The 16056-nt window shown below is 39.6% G+C and overlaps 1 protein-coding gene across 3 annotated transcripts in view; it reads right to left on the reverse strand.

Annotated features, from left to right (window-relative positions):
• Positions 1–16056, reverse strand: part of EGF (epidermal growth factor) — a 213013-nt gene that overhangs the window by 110842 nt on the left and 86115 nt on the right. For all 3 annotated transcript variants that reach the window (XM_082254307.1, XM_082254306.1, XM_082254308.1), the window contains 4 exons: positions 12007–12237; positions 9302–9513; positions 4741–4863; positions 3158–3280 (listed from right to left, as the gene is read on the reverse strand). In XM_082254307.1, coding sequence (XP_082110433.1) covers positions 3158–3280; positions 4741–4863; positions 9302–9513; positions 12007–12237 — 689 coding nt within the window. The remainder of the gene's footprint in view (positions 1–3157; positions 3281–4740; positions 4864–9301; positions 9514–12006; positions 12238–16056) is intronic.

Raw genomic sequence — 16056 nt, forward strand, 5'->3', positions numbered from 1 at the left:
GGGGACCTTAAGGATCTATAATGTCCAGTTCGTCGCTCAGTCCAGCACTTGATTATAGCTCTCACACGAACAAAATAATAAGAAGAGGAAAAAAATTCCACGTAAAAAGAAAAAAATTGTGATCCCAGCAAGGAACTAGGTCCTTCCTTACTCCTGACTAGGCAGAAAAAAACGGAATACCTATAGCAGGAAGTGGAAGTATACCCCCAGGAACTGCCCCATAGTTGTGTTCAAGCTTTTTCTCTGCCTAGTGTCCTACTCCTGTAGGGGGCAGTATAACCCTACGGTCAAGAAGATGAAGAGCTGTGTCTGTCAATGAACGAAAGAGAAAGTTTGTTTTAAAAGAAAAGTGGACAGTGAGATGAGCCATGATCAGCACATCACTACTGCAATCATCCCACTGCATCCACCGCACATCAGCCGGTGTTTGGTAACGCAGTGGCTGGTGTGAATAGACCCTAAAAGACCAGAGACAGATATAAAAATCCTGCTGTACACAGCAAATGTAAAGGCAAGTAAGCTGCTCATAGTAGGTGAAAACTTGTACATGGGGAGATGGTTAAGGGTCTGCCTAATATCACTCATAAAGCTAAAGCTTCTTGTATTCTTTCAGCTTCTACCTACTCAATTACGGTATTACAGGTTTAAAAGGCAACTGCATTGCATGTGAAAAGTTGTGTATAATGCAACACAAATAACAATCAAGCTGTCAATCACTGACCAATATACAGCAAAATATGCCTATATTCTTTACTGCCCAATATGAAGAACTCATATTTTTTCATTTTAAACCTGCTGTTGTATATATGAGCATGCTTGTCATTTGCTGATGAATGCATTTCCCACATTTTAACAGGAAAAAGTGGGGAGTGAGCACTGAACACCTTTATTAAAAAGCTGTTATTTTAATACTGAATCTGTAAATCTTTTGTCCTGTAATTGTTCATGCAAGATTAGTTCATGTAATAGTTGCACAACCAATGTTTAAAACAATGAATCGTTAAATCTGTGTCTTGAAGCTAATTCCATTGTGCACGCTTCCTACAATTAACATTATAGATCGAAATGACAAATTACAGTTGCACGAACATGTCTGACAAACACAGACAAAGATTACAGTGCATTTATCTGACTCTGCAAAAGTCACCTCACAATAAAACAGCATTTACAGGAAATTTGTAATCTTTCACATTGGAGAGCTATTCTAAACATTCTCATTAATTTAGTGAGCAAAGAAGAAGGCAAAATAATGCGAGTCATTAAAGCAGCAATATGTAATTTGGTAAAGTGCTTTAATAGAGTGAGAGTACTCATAAACTAACATAACTGACAGTTTCCTATGAGGTTGTTGATAACATTCAACTATGTAATTAGTGGCAACAATAATTAAAGTGTAACTAGACCAAATAGAGATCTAGAATTTATGAAGGACCAACAACACAAAACAAATCATTCTAATGAATAGGACTGGCAAGAACGATAAAGGAGAAATCTATACACAGACAGCAATAGAAATGCAACTGGGGTTCTAACTGCTTCCTATTCTTTCCAAAACAAACTAAAACATTTTAGCTAGATGTACACCAATTTTTCTAATCATCTCAATTGTGTTTCAAACTAACGTTCTCTAGTTTGCTGGTAAATTAACTGGAAGCATTGCATCTCTGCTGGTAGGAGTTCTCCCAAGTCCCCCCAATCACCAGTTGTGTTCTCATCTGAGGCCACTGAGTGCGTACTGAAGTACTAATCTAAAGTTCTCCTGTCACATACTGATCTAAGGTCCTCCATTGAGTAATAAAGTACTGATCTGAAGTCCTCCGGTCACGTACTGGTATGAGGTCCTCCAGTAGGTACTGAAGTACTGATCTGAAGTCCTCTCATCATGTACTGGTATGAGGTCTAGAATTTTAGTATATAGTTGAAGTTTCGAAATATTAATTTAGTTTAGTTTAACTGGCCACTTCATGCATCTTGAATTTCAGAATAGAAATATACTGTACTTAGCAGAGGAATACTAAAGCAAGTCAATCCCAGGTCAAACTAAAATTGATCATCAGAATTTATCAGTATGCTTAACAAGCTTTACAATCGGGTAAAGGAAGGGGCAAGGGATGAGGTTTAGATTCACAGTAAATCCCCAGGAATTGCAACGTTTTTTAACTTGCTTAAAAATTTAAGTTTGGCATCAGAAAGAAAGAACCCCTATAATACAGTGCATAGCCTTTGCTCCTGGTCAGCTGAGTCATAGGAGCCATGAATCTGAAGGAATAGATAATCCAGCCCACTTTCTATAAAAGGGTGGGCTCACAATAGCCAGTGTTGGATCTGTTAAGGAGTGTTAACAATTATTTGTAAGCCACTGTACTTTTTTTTTATTTTTTTTATTTTTGAATTGGCACATGTTCCCTATGGCAGGGCCTGGCTGTCCAGGACCTTCGTTTCAACAGCTTGCCTATTGGTCCTGCAAACAGACAGAATAGTATACTGTCTTGGGTGTGCAAATAGCAACTGCACACTGGTATTGATATGTGCAGCTGGATTATTGGATAATTAGGCAACATGCACACTAGCACTTAGGCCTATGCAAAGGTAGTGAGTCAGTCAAAAGTAAACGGATTCAAAAACATACTTGGGACAAACATAGCAATATACTCAAACAAAAAAGTTAATACATAAACATTGTAAAAACAGATATATATAAAAGTTGCATCACTTGTTTTTTTTTTTTTTCCTCCCATCACTCTTTTATGTTTCCATGTTCATCACATTACTGCATTTCTGGGCAATTTTGCCCATAAAGAAGAATTACTGGAATGCAGGGCATACATCCTTGAATGCATACAGCCCTAAACACAAGTTTATCTAAGTACAGCATCCAGCTGCATCCAGTGAGTGTATATTTTAGCCTGTCTTAGATTTTGAGTGGCTTCTGACAGCAAGGCTGCACGCTGTGCCAGTGCCTCCTGGGCTCACAAAAAAGTTAGGATGTCAAGCAGGTAGCCTAAGGGCTAGTTTGTCTTTGGCCTTACAGAGGAAGAGAAGTAAAGATGTTCTCTTAACTTAGATTCTGTCACAGTTGTGCCGAAAGAGTTGTGTATAGTGATGGCATTTCAAAGTGGAAACAACACTATATAGATGTAAGTAGGAAAGAACTCACCATGACATGACTTGTTGTCTGGTAGAAGAACATAGCCCCTCGGACAAGTACAAAAATAGGAACCTTGTACATTTTCACAGCCAAGAGTGCAGCCATGGGTCCAAAGAGCACACTCATTTATATCTAAAGAAAAATATATAACAATGTAACTTTGAATACATACCTAGACTTAGAAATGTTTCAAATATTCATTTCATGTGTTTAATATAGTCTACAAAAAGACTTGTCAGGCCAGAAACTTAAAACAACCCATCTCAGCTGTTATACTTTTATGTTTAGTTTCACCTGAAATAGAAAGTCTAGTGAGCTGAGCCTCCCACCTTTAACCTTCCTCAATAAACATTTAGAATTTAACAGCTGGGACTGTTTTCTTTTTTCTAAATATTAAACATATTTTACTTACAGCGTTCATTTTCATCAGAGCTGGACGTTCATTCCTTAAATACTAGAATGAGGAGGGTCTGAGGACTTTAACACGTGGTTTATGTACAAAAATGAATAGATTGCACAGATCATACGTGTGTCATTTTTAAAGGGAAATTCCTTTTATGGGTTAGTGGAGGAGGGAGAGTAGAGTGTTCTAAATAAATACACCCCCAGGCACCTGTTTTGCCACCCACAATCTGTTTGGTGGGGGGGGGGGGGGTGTTGGCTGATTCAACTACTTTCTGGTTCATTAAAGTGAAACAGGACCTAAAAAGAAAAGATTTGTTACGGTATACGGAACTTTTGGAAATGGTAATTGGAAACACTTTTGAGAAACAGAAGAACATTTCTTGCTTTTTGAGTGTGCCTAGGCACTCCTGTACCTATAGCCTTTTAGATTAGTGTTTGTATTGAGAGACCAAGGCCCTGCTGGCATCTAACTGGTAGTCACATGAGGTTTGGAGCGAGATTTGGTGATGTCAATACTGTGCTGCTCACTTTTCGCTTTGCTGGAGACTCTGACATAGGGAACCAAAGCCCTGCATATACCAAGATGGTCACCTCCATACTAAAAACAGTGCATAACAATGCATGGTAAGTCAGTAAAGAGGAGACCACAGGAAATGCTGGTAATTAGTTCTTTAGGTGTCATGAACACAGACGTTTCTGAGTTATTTTTTATAGTTACATATAGTTACATAGTAAGTGAGGTTGAATAAAGACAATAGTCCATCCAGTTCAATCTGTGTAGGTGTGTGTGGCTGTAATCATCTCACATAGCCCTGAATGTTCTGATCCTTGAGATGTACGTCTAAGAGTCTTTTGAAAGCAACCATACTACCCGCAGAAACCACCTCTTCTGGTAGAGAATTCCACAATCTTGTAGCCCTAACAGTAAAGAACCCCCCACGTTGCCTGAGGTTAAAACGCTTCTCCTCTAATCGCATTGTATGCCCTCGAGTCATGCCCGATGTCAATTTCCAGGCGCCACAGGTGCCACGCTAAGTCTGTCTCATTAGACCGTATGCAGTCATGCTCTTCTGTACAACGATGCTACTTATGAATACTGTAACATTTTCCACATACTAGGTTAACCTCATTTTAATAATTTATTACCTGTATCTTAAAGGTAATCAAAAATAGAGGGTCCATCTCACCTTCACAGTGTTTTCCATCAACAGAAATTTGAAACCCTTCTATACATCTACATTGCTGGCTTGCTGCATCATTTTGACATACTCCTGTACAATAGTCAGTTCCCTCATTGCAAGGATCAGACTCTAGAAATATACAGTACATAAGAGTATTTTATTCATCCAAGTATTATACAAAATATGTTTGTGCAGAATTCATACATAGCAAAATTATCTTCACGTTTTTATGTAATGTTAGGGCAGCAAATTATGCAAAATGCTGTAGTTTTCTAATCAATTAAAACAGACCCATCAAAAAAAAATGTATTGTTTTCATGTACGGTATCTTATGTCATTAAAGTGTATGTCAGAGCAAAATGAAAAAATGTAAGTGCATGTCTGCAATACATGTACATTTCCTATATTTTCCCCTGAAAACCCTGCAAGTGCAAAATAATATCTGATAATCTGCCAGAAATGCATTCAGTCCTTTTGTGGGATGAAAGCACAAAACGTTGTTGTGGAGTGTTGAGTATTATCAGTCCTGTCCAGCTGTCTTTTGTTAAACTACTCAAATCCTCCCATGCTCCACATCTCCATGACATGAGTCCTAATTTTTCACAGGACAGCTCTGTATTTCTGACATGATCAACAGATATTTATTTATTTATTTTTTTCCACTTATCGAATAGATATAACAAAACAAACATATGCCAGGCATCGAAGAGAGCCTGAGAAAGGACATCAGTGGGGGTGCAGGGCGCCTGTATGTCAGCAGGTGCTAGAGAGGGAACGGAGTAGTAGGAGAGAGGGGCTGGTATGCAGAAGAACATAAGCCCCCTATCAGCTCTACCCCTATCAGCTCCTGATGGCAGTACACAGCAGTAGTGATCAGTCCAGATGAGCTCTGGAGAGGTAGAGAGGTGTAAAAGCTTGATACAGGAGAGGGAACTCAGAAGCTTGTGTCCGGCTATGCTGTGCTTGGGAGGTAATGTGCGCCCCCCACCCCTGCTCCCACTACCTCTCCTTAACCAGGGAAAGCAGATCTCCTGGGCTGAACCGGAGCTCTGTATTTATTGGTCAATCCCCCAACACACACAGGACTGACCTTTTAGTTGCAGAGACAAGAGTCAGCTGCAACTGAAAGATCTGTTCTGTGTTACTGCAACTGCACTGTTTATGGCTCTAAAACTCTGCACACCCCCTACCCCCAGTTTCTGGTTGCTACAGCCACTGGGGTCCTAACAACAAATTACATCACTTGTTTAGTCAACCCCGCAGAGTAGAATAGAACTTTACCATTTACACTTGCTCCACCTCCCAGCTCCCAGTGTGCTGCTACAATCATGCTGTTTATGGAAGGGGGGGGCAAACTGATATAGGGAGGGGCACAAAGATGTAAGGGGGCACATTGAGTTAGGAGGGCAGGGGTGCACACTGATGTAAGGTAAGTACATAGATGTAAAGGGGGGCACACTGAGGTAAGAGGGAGGGGACACAGTGATTTAAGGAGGGAAGGAAATTGATGTAAGGGGGTACATGGATGTAAAGGGGGGCCACTGATAAAGGTTGGGGGGCACACAGATGTAAGGAAGACACGCTGATGTGGGGGGAATTCTCTGGTGTAAGGGGGGCAGATTGATGTAAGGAGGGGGGCTCTTATATAAGGGGGCACTGATGTAAGGGGGAAGGTGTAAATCATGCAAGGAAGGCACTATTATAAGAGAGGCACTGATATAAAGAGGTGAATTGATGTAAGGGGGGATTCTGATTTAAAGAAGGCACTATTGTAAGGGGGGACAATGATGTAAGGGGGCTCTCTGAAGTAAGGGGGCAAATTGATGTAAGGAAGGACTCTGATGTGAAGAGGGGAATTGATGTAAGGTAAGGGGCTCTAAAGTAAGGGGGAAACCAATTTTGGGAAGAGCAGGAATTCACAATTGTGAGGAGGGATTGAGATAAGAGGGGACATTGATATAAAGGGGGGAACTGAAGTAAGGAGTGACTCTGAAGAAAGGAGGCACACCGATGTAAGGAAGGACTCTGATGTAAAGGGGGCACTGATGTAAGGGGGACTCTGATGCAAGAAAGGCACTATTGCAAAAGGGGACAATGATGTAAAGGGGAATCGATGTAAGAGAGGACATTGATATAAAGGGGGGAACTGATGTAAGGAGGGTCTCCAAAATAAGGGGGTACGCTAATGTAAGGTAGGACTTTGATGAAAAGGGGGTAATTGATGTAAGCGGAGGGGCTCTAAAGTGAGGGGGACACTGATATAAGCAAGGACACTGATGTAAAGGGGGATACTAATGTAAGGTGGGGCATTTATATAAGGGGGGGACATTGATGTAAGGCCTATGACTATGATGTAAAAATAGGATTCTGATGATAGGAGGGAAAAGACAGAAGCAGAGGTACCTTCATAGTGTAAAAATGTATAACATTTAATAGACAAGGTATAAAAACACTCATATTTGAATATATTCAAACAGGCACATCAGGGATATCCTGTGTCAATTTGTATATACTCAAATGTGAGTGTTTTTATACCATGTCTATTAAATGGTATACAGTTTTACACTTCGAATGCGCCTCTGCATCTGTCTTTCTCTACATTTTCCTGGAGTGTGCTTCTACTTCCTAGAGGAGGCTTTCCCTAAGTTTTGGACTGTCCATCTCCGCCACAGGATTACTATCTGCCAAATTACTATACATTACTTTTCCTCTCTGCCCATCTCCATCCATTGCCAATACATAGACTGATGGTTCCAGTATCAGTGATCACAACCTTCTTGCGCCATTACTGTCCCATTGTGTGCTTTTCTGATGATAGGAGGGTCTCTGATGTTAGAGGGGATTCCAAAGTAATAGGGGAAAATGATATAAAGAAATATTAATGTTAGGAGGGATTCCAAAGTAATGGGGGACTCTGAAGCAAGGGGGACATTGACGTAGGGGGGGGGGCATTGATGTAAGGGGAACACTGATGTAGAGGGGAGGCATTGATGTAAGGGGGGGCACTGATGCAATATAATATTGTTAAAAAAATAATACAATTGTAAAAAATAATGAAGAAATTAAAAAATTAAAAACTACTGATACCGTCCTCTTTCGGGCGGGGCTGAACTGAGTCTTTGCCCCAGGTGAAAGAACATCTAGCTTTGCAGGTCCCAGGAGACTGTGGCTCATTCACAAAGCGCAGTAGGAAACCAGCTGTGAAGCTGAATAATCGGCTCAGGTGAGGACACGGCTAGATGCCTGGACAGGTAAGTACCCAAATATTAAAAGTCAGCAGCTGCAGTATTTGTAGCTATTGACTTTTAATTTTTTTTTTTGGGGGGGGGAGGCTGAAGCTCCTCTTTAATTACTTGGCTTCATATATGTTGTACCTATCAAGTTGAAGCACCATCATGTAAACAAACTACCGGTTGCCATTACATTATGCTGGAAAATGTCCTCTCCTCCCTCAGTTCATTGTTGGATGAAGTTGGGTAATTCCAATTCACCCTTGCATCAAGATATCTACCTAAATAGAGGTTTAGAGGTTGTCCTAATCAGTTTTATAAAGTTTGGTCATGTTGGTTAGATAATCCCTCCACAGCTACTCCATTGAATCCATAGAGTAATGATTATATTTTTCTGGGAGATATGAGTTCCCAAATGGGTATGGATGCTCCTGTTTATTATTTGTACTTGTGCTTAAACCATGCACCTTCTGTTCTTTTCCTAATGCCTACTAATAGCTGTTCGCTATAGGCCATAGTTATGTTGTTACTATGTATCCCTGTGTGTATGAGGCAGTTGCCCCTGCGTGGGCGTTTTTGTATCTGCATATTGTCTCTGTGTTTTGTAATACCTTGCAAAATTCAATAAAAAAGATTTTCCAAAAACAAACTACTGCTGCTATAGAAGGTATGTTTACCTTTTTTCCTGCAGGTCTCTTAAAGAGGTAATTTGGGAGGCTGTAAAAGATGCCTGATCACTTCTACATCTGTGTAATGAATGCAAAAAAAGGGGGAAAAAAGGCTCTAGCACTAAAAGGGACAAATGTAGTAAACCAATCAGCCTAAGGCCCCTTTCACACTTGTGTGACCTAAAAGTTGCGCGATTTTGACTGGACTTGAAGCAATGCCTGTGTATTCTTGAGGTCTATGGACCTCAAAACGCATTAAAGTCGGACTAAAGTAGTGCAGGGATATGAACGGTACTCGTTGGAAATCATGGAGTACGACTTGTCATGCGAAATGGGCCTAATGATGTACAAAAAAAAAAAGACTAAAACATGCGTTCCATAGCAATCAATTGTATTCCAGTTTTACTGACATGTGCAGATTAACCTTAATTTAGAAATGCAATATTTCTCCTATTTTAAAAAAGTAAAAGAAATCAGAAGAGACAAGAAGCCATAGATATAAGATCATCACACAAACTAGTAATGAGCTCACTAAGCTTTAAAAATAACCGTTTGTGGTAACAAGTGTTATTTTTTTAGCAATGACAGCCATTGTGAGCTGAAAATTACAGTCAGATGGCTAAAAATAGCAGTCTTTGTGTTAAATATGCTGCTTATTAATCAACTTACCAGATTTATGTGAGTAAGTAGACTTACTGGTATGTGACAGCTGAGCAATTACTTTCATGTTCATGATGTCCACAATGTATGGTTTTAGGATAATGGTAGTGGAATTTTTTCCTGTATATTTATGAATTTTTCTGATGGAAGCAGATTTCCTTTCTGAATAGTAGATGTGATCATAAAAAACGGAAAGTTCTACATTACTTTGTCTTGAAGCCCTAGAAAATAAAAATAAAGTTCATCACCCAATTACATTCATTTTTTAAACGCCATACATTATTAGATCTACTTCTAAAACATCTGTTCTGTAAAGAATAACTATGATTGGTTAATTTAATCTTCAATGTACCAATTTCTTTATTCTAAGTCATTTCAGCAGGCTTTTGGTGGATCTTGGGCAAAGCCATCCTAATGTAAACTGAACTTAATCAAGGGTCATAAAGCTGGCCAGACACATTTTGATCCAGGTTAAAATGAAGTGGCTGAAATGTAATCAGTGGGTAGCCCTTATCAGCACCACTCCGTCTGAAATCCTTTAAATGAAAAATTTAAGGAGGCAGCTGGAAAATTCTAGGCCAAACAGCACCTACTTTCAATCAGATGAGGGCACTGTTTTCTCATTCTGACAGCTGCAATAGAAGATTTGTACCTCTTGGCTATTTAGCCACAGCGTGAGATGGAGGAATCTGTTCGTTTTCTTTCAGTAAGCCACAGGAAGGAAATCTATGGGTGTATGGCCAGCCTAACCTTCATCAAACAAAGGTAATCCTTGTGGGCAGGTGATGTCAATATGTTAACATTGCTGTTGGGCTCCTGTAAAGGTGGTATTGCCATGCTTAAATTTTCCTAGAATGTATCTCAAATGTAAATGTCCTCACATCCTTTTGCAGGTATTGCACGAGGGGGGGGGGGGGGGTTATAAAGGGATGATTTTGTTGTTGTCTTATTGTTTTTCTTTTACAGCAAATGCTACTGTATTTTGTATTTTTTTTTCTCATTCTTACTTTTTCAGATTTTTGGTATCTTTTGATACCCTGTTATGTATGTTTTAAAACATTAAAATCAATAAAAATCAATCCAAAAAAAAAAAAAAAAAAAAACCTATATCAAACAAAATGCACATTACAAACTATCCTGTTTAGAAAACCAGTTTAGTAAAATGGATGTGATTTTACCACAACGAATGCATGATGCTTGGACAGTAGCAGGAGTCTGGCTCTGATTTCTTAAGCTGCAATAGCAATAAAGACATGCTAAAACATGCTTATCACATGTAATAATACTGACTGAGAGGACACTTTAGCATTCTTTCTGCACACTTTAGAATACTTTAAGTGCTACTAAGTTAAATCAGGGGTTTTGTATGGTTTGGGAGAGGCTTAGAGCTGAGAGGCATAAAATTGTTCCATACCCATTGCAATCTAAAATGCAAATAAGCATCTTCAAATAGAGAGTGAAAATATTCTACACTAAAAGCGAAATCCACAAATACAAGTGTATTCCTTTAATAATCTAAGAATCTTGCTTATCAAACCATAATGACCAGTAAGATATGCCCTTTTTATGCAGTACACAGTTTGTATTATAATCCAGGTACATGGTCCACATACCTTTCAATCTAAAACAGAATTTAACCACTTTTGGACCGCCCACTGTGTATTTACCTAGGTACTTTGATGTTAAATACCAGGGTTATGGCAGCAGCTAGCTTCCCGGTCATTTTACCCGCTTACCAGAGCTGTCGGTAGGGGGGAAAACGATCTGGGCCTGTGCAGTGATGGGCAGGAAGTCGAATGAAGGCAAGATGGCCCCACTAGATTCTCTGGGCTTGGAGGACCGAAGTGACGTCAAATGTCACTTTCACCCAACGACCTAAAAAGGCTAATTTTTTTTGGTTAGCAGAAAAGGTAAAATTACTTTACTACTTTACTAATTATTATTTTTTTTTTTTTTTTGCTTTTAAGAGTAAATGAGAGATCTAAGGTCTTTTTTGACTTCAGATCTCACGTTAAAGAGGCCCTGTCATGCTTATTTCTATTACAGGGTATGTTTACATTCCTTGTAAAAAGAAAAAAGTGACCACATTTTTTTTAAAGGGACATTATTATTTAAAGCACCCTGTCTCTCAGAGCTTGCGCGCGTAGAAGCCAATGCATATGGAGTCGCGTCCACATATGTAAACGGTGTTCAAACCACACATCGTTAGAGCGAGAGCAATAATTCTAGCACACGATCTCCTTGGTAGCCCGTACAAATTTTAAAAGCGTCACCTTTGGAGATTTTTAAGTACCGTAGTTTGTAGCCATTCCATTCCTTTTCAATTGGTCTCACTTTACTGTTTTCTTATTTTTTAATTTAAAAAAGTGTATTTTTCAAAAAAATTGTGTTTGCAATATCGCTGCGCAAATACGGTTTTGACAAAGTATAGCAACGATCTCCAATTTATTCTCTAGGGTCCCGGCTAAAATATATATATATATATATATATATATATATATATATATATATATATATATATATATAATGTTTAGGGGTTCTAAGTAATTCTCTAGCAAAAAATACTGATTTTAACTTGTAAACAACAAATGTCAGAAATAGGCTTGGTCCTTAAGTGGTTAAAGGCTAGACATTTGTGGATTGTGGATATGCAAGGACAGTGGGAATGAGAGTACATATTAAATGTTGGAAATGTAATGTGTGTACAAACTTACATGGCTAAATACTTAATTACAGTTACAGATTCCCCATGGTAAGTGCATGTGCCAAGGCTTGATTCTGCAGCATCTAGTTCAGACCTAACCCAGTAGATTCTTTTGTCACGTGTGTCCAGTGCGAGGGCTTTGAGTTCTTCTTTCATTTCAATAACAGAAGTCACATTAGTTCCATTCAATCTGGATCTTTCAATGACAGAAAATGAACTCCCAGATGTCCAGAACAGAAAACTGAAAATCAAAAAGGAAACATATAACTAACTTATAGCATAGTCAGTGGAGATGCCATATCAAGTAATTGATAATAAAAATTTTAGATAGTGTATTATTTTTTTTTTTTTTGCAATAAGTGTCACAAAAAAGTGCCTGCTTAAATTTTTTTCATGGAATGATGGTTTACCTAGGGGATGGACATATTACATCGCAGTGCCTGTTAAGATGACTTGATGACCTGATGACACTGATGTACATGCTCAAGAAAGAAGTATTGGAGAAAACATTTCATGTTGACTATCATACACTGTACATGCATTATACAATCTTGGTGTTCAGTCATCCCTGAAGGAGGTGGATTGGTACAAATTTCCATCCATTAGCATATGTTGAAGTTGTAGTAATTTCTATTTCATCAGCAAAGCAATTCATGCTGCGGATCAGACTCAGATATGTGTGTTATATTAGGAAGTACATATTTTGTGGCTATAATTTCCCTGGAAATTATTTGAAAACAACTATGTTTTTAAATATCATACACTTTGATAACTTGTAACAGCCTAGAAAAAGAAAATGTAACAATTCGAAAGGATAATTGCTGCAATATCCAACTTGGCCACTAGTGGACAGCACAAGCAAGACTAAAACTAAAGCAAGTGATCATAGTACCAGCACATAATGTTGGTATTATTTTAAAAGGGAATCTATTACTGAAAACAAATTATGCCTAAATATACAATATTTACCTTAAAATGTATATATATATATATATATATATATATATATAGTGTGTGTGTGTGTGTACAAGGATTTTTAATACAGAAATGTTGGCTTACAGAAAAGTATGTCCATGTATTGTATAGTATGCACTCAATACTTGGTCAGGGCTCCTTTTGCATGAATTACTGCATCAATGCAGTGTGGCGTGGAGGCGATCAGCCTGTGCCACTGCTGAAGTGTTATGGAAGCCCAGGTTTCTTTGATAGCAGCCTTTAGATCGTCTGCATTGTTGGGTCTGGTGTCTCTCATCTTCCTCTTGACAATACCCCACTAATTCTCTAAGGGTTTTAGGTCAGGCGAGTTTACTAGCCAACCAAGCACAGTGATACTATGATCATTAAACTAGATACTGGTACTTTTGGTAGTGTGGGCAGGTGCCTGCTGGAAAATGAAATCAGCATCTCCATAAAGCTGGTCAGCAGAGGGAAGCATGAAGTGGTCTAGAATTTCCTGATAGAGGGTTATGCTGACTTTGGACTTGATAAGAAAACAGTAGACCAACACCAGCAGGTGACATGGCTCCCCGAATCATCACTGACTGTGAAAACTTCACACTGGACCTCACGTAACTCAGATTCTGTGCCTTTCCACTCTTCTTCTAGACTCTGGGACCTTGATTTCCAAATGAAATGCAAAATGTACTTTACTCTGAAAAGAGGACTTTGGACTACTGAGCAATGGTCTAGTACTTTTACTCCTTAGCCCAAGTAAGACGCCTCTGACGTCGTCTCTGGTTCAGGAGTGGCTTGACACAGAATGCAACAGTTGTAGTCCATGTCCTTTTTACATCTCTGTGTGAGGGTTCTTGAAGCACTGACACCAGCCGTAGTCCACTCCTTGTGAATATCCCCCAAATTGTTGAATGGCCTTTGCTTCAAAATCTTCTCAAGGTTGTGTTTGACCCTGTTGCTTGTGCACCTTTTTCTACCACACCTTTTCCTTCCACTCAACTTTCCATTAATATGCTTGGATATAGCACTCTATAAACAGCCAGCTTCTTTAGAAATTACCTTTTGTGACCTACCCTCCTTATGGTGTCTTCTGGACAACTGTCAAGCCAGTAGTCTTCCCCATTATTGTGTAACCTACTGAATCAGACTGAGGGGCCATTTAAAGGCTCAGAAAGCCTTTACAGGTGTTTTGAGTTAATTGTAGATACGAAACAAAGAAAGGGCGAACAAGCCTAGCGCATTATCCTCAGCGAGTTTATTGATAATAAAAGGATAAAAATCAGCTACTCACAAACATGCGTGAAAGTCAAGCATTTCAATTCCATAAAGCAGCATCATTACAGGAGTCCAATATCTCATAAAAGCAGAAGGCTGACGCGTTTCGAGGCCGTGCCTCTACCTCAGAGGCTCTGAGGAAGAGGCACGGCCTCGAAATGCATCAGCCCTCTGCTTTTATGAGATATTGGACTCCTGTAATGATGCTGCTTTATGGAATTGAAATGCTTGACTTTCACGCATGTTTGTGAATAGTTGATTTTTATCCTTTTATTATCAATAAACTCGCTGAGGATAATGCGCTAGGCTGGTGCGCCCTTTCTTTGTTTTGTATCTACAGTGTTTGGTCGACCGCCCCGGTCGTAGGGGGCAGCAAAGCCTAGCCATAGTGGATGCCAAGTATGAGTACAAGTTCCAAGATCGAGGCAGCCTGAGGACCAGGTTCTGAGCGCAGGAGTAGGGTGCTGAGCAGCACTAATCTTGTTTTGAGTTAATTAGCTGATTAGAGTGTGACACCATGAGTCTACAATATTTAACTTTTTCACAATATTCCAGTTTTCTGAGCTAATGAATTTTGGGTTTTCACAAGCTACAAGCCATAATCATCAAAATTAAAGAAATAAATACTTGAAATATATCACTCTGTGTGTAATGAATCTATATAATACAGTATCTCACAAAAGTGAGTACACCCCTCACATTTTTGTAAATATTTTATTCTATCTTTTCATGTGACAACACTGAAGAAATGTCACTGCTACAATGTAAAGTAGTGAGTGTACCGCTTGTATAACAGTGTAAATTTGCTTTCCCTTCAAAATAACTTAACACAGACACAAATATCTAAACCGCTGGGAACAAAATTGAGTACACCCCTAAGTGAAAATGGCCAAACTGGGCCCAAAGTGTCAATATTTTGTGCTGCCACCATTATTTTCCAGCACTACCTTAACCCTCTTGGGCATGGAGTTTACCAGAGCTTCACAGGTTGCCACTGGAGTCCTCTTCCATGATTACATCCCAGAGCTGGTGGTTGATAGAGGCCTTGCGCTCCTCCTCCTTCCGTTTGAGGATGCCCCACAGATGCTTAATAGGGTTTAGGTCTGGAGACATGCTTGGTCAGTCCATGAACTGTAGCTCCCCAGTGCCGGCAGGACTCATGCAGCCCCAGACCATGACACTCCATCCACCATGCTTGGCTGTAGACAAGACATACTTGTCTTTTTTACTCCTCACCTGGTTGCCGCCACACACGCTTGACACCATCTTAACCAATTAAGGTTATATTGGTCTCATCAGACCACAGGACATGGTTCCTTTAATCCATGTCCTTAGTCTGCTTGTCTTCAGCAAACTGTTTGTGGGCTTTCTTGTGCATCATCTTTAGAAGAGGCTTCCTTCTGGGACGCCAGCCATGCAGACCAATTTTATGCAGTCGGCGGCGTATGGTCTGAGCACTGACAGACTGACCCCCGCCCCTTCAACCTCTGCAGCAAAGTAGCTGGCAGCAGTCATTCGTCTATTTCCAAAAGACATCCTTTGGATATGACTCTGAGCATGTGCACTCAACTTCTTTAGTCAACCATGGAGAGGCCTGTTCTGAGTGAAACCTGTCCTTTTAAACGTCTGTATTGTCTTGGCCACCGTGCTGCAACTCAGTTTCAGGGTCTTGACAATATTCTTATAGCCTAGGCCATCTTTATGTAGAGCAACAATTCTTTTTTTCAGATCCTCAGAGTTTTTTGCCATGAGGTGCAATGTTGAACTTCCAGTGACCAGTATGAGAGAGTGAGAGCAATAACACCAAATTTAACACACCTGCTCCCCATTC

Source organism: Pelophylax lessonae, assembly GCF_965119305.1.
Source record: "Pelophylax lessonae genome assembly, chromosome: 1".
In the NCBI taxonomy this organism is placed as follows: domain Eukaryota; kingdom Metazoa; phylum Chordata; class Amphibia; order Anura; family Ranidae; genus Pelophylax; species Pelophylax lessonae.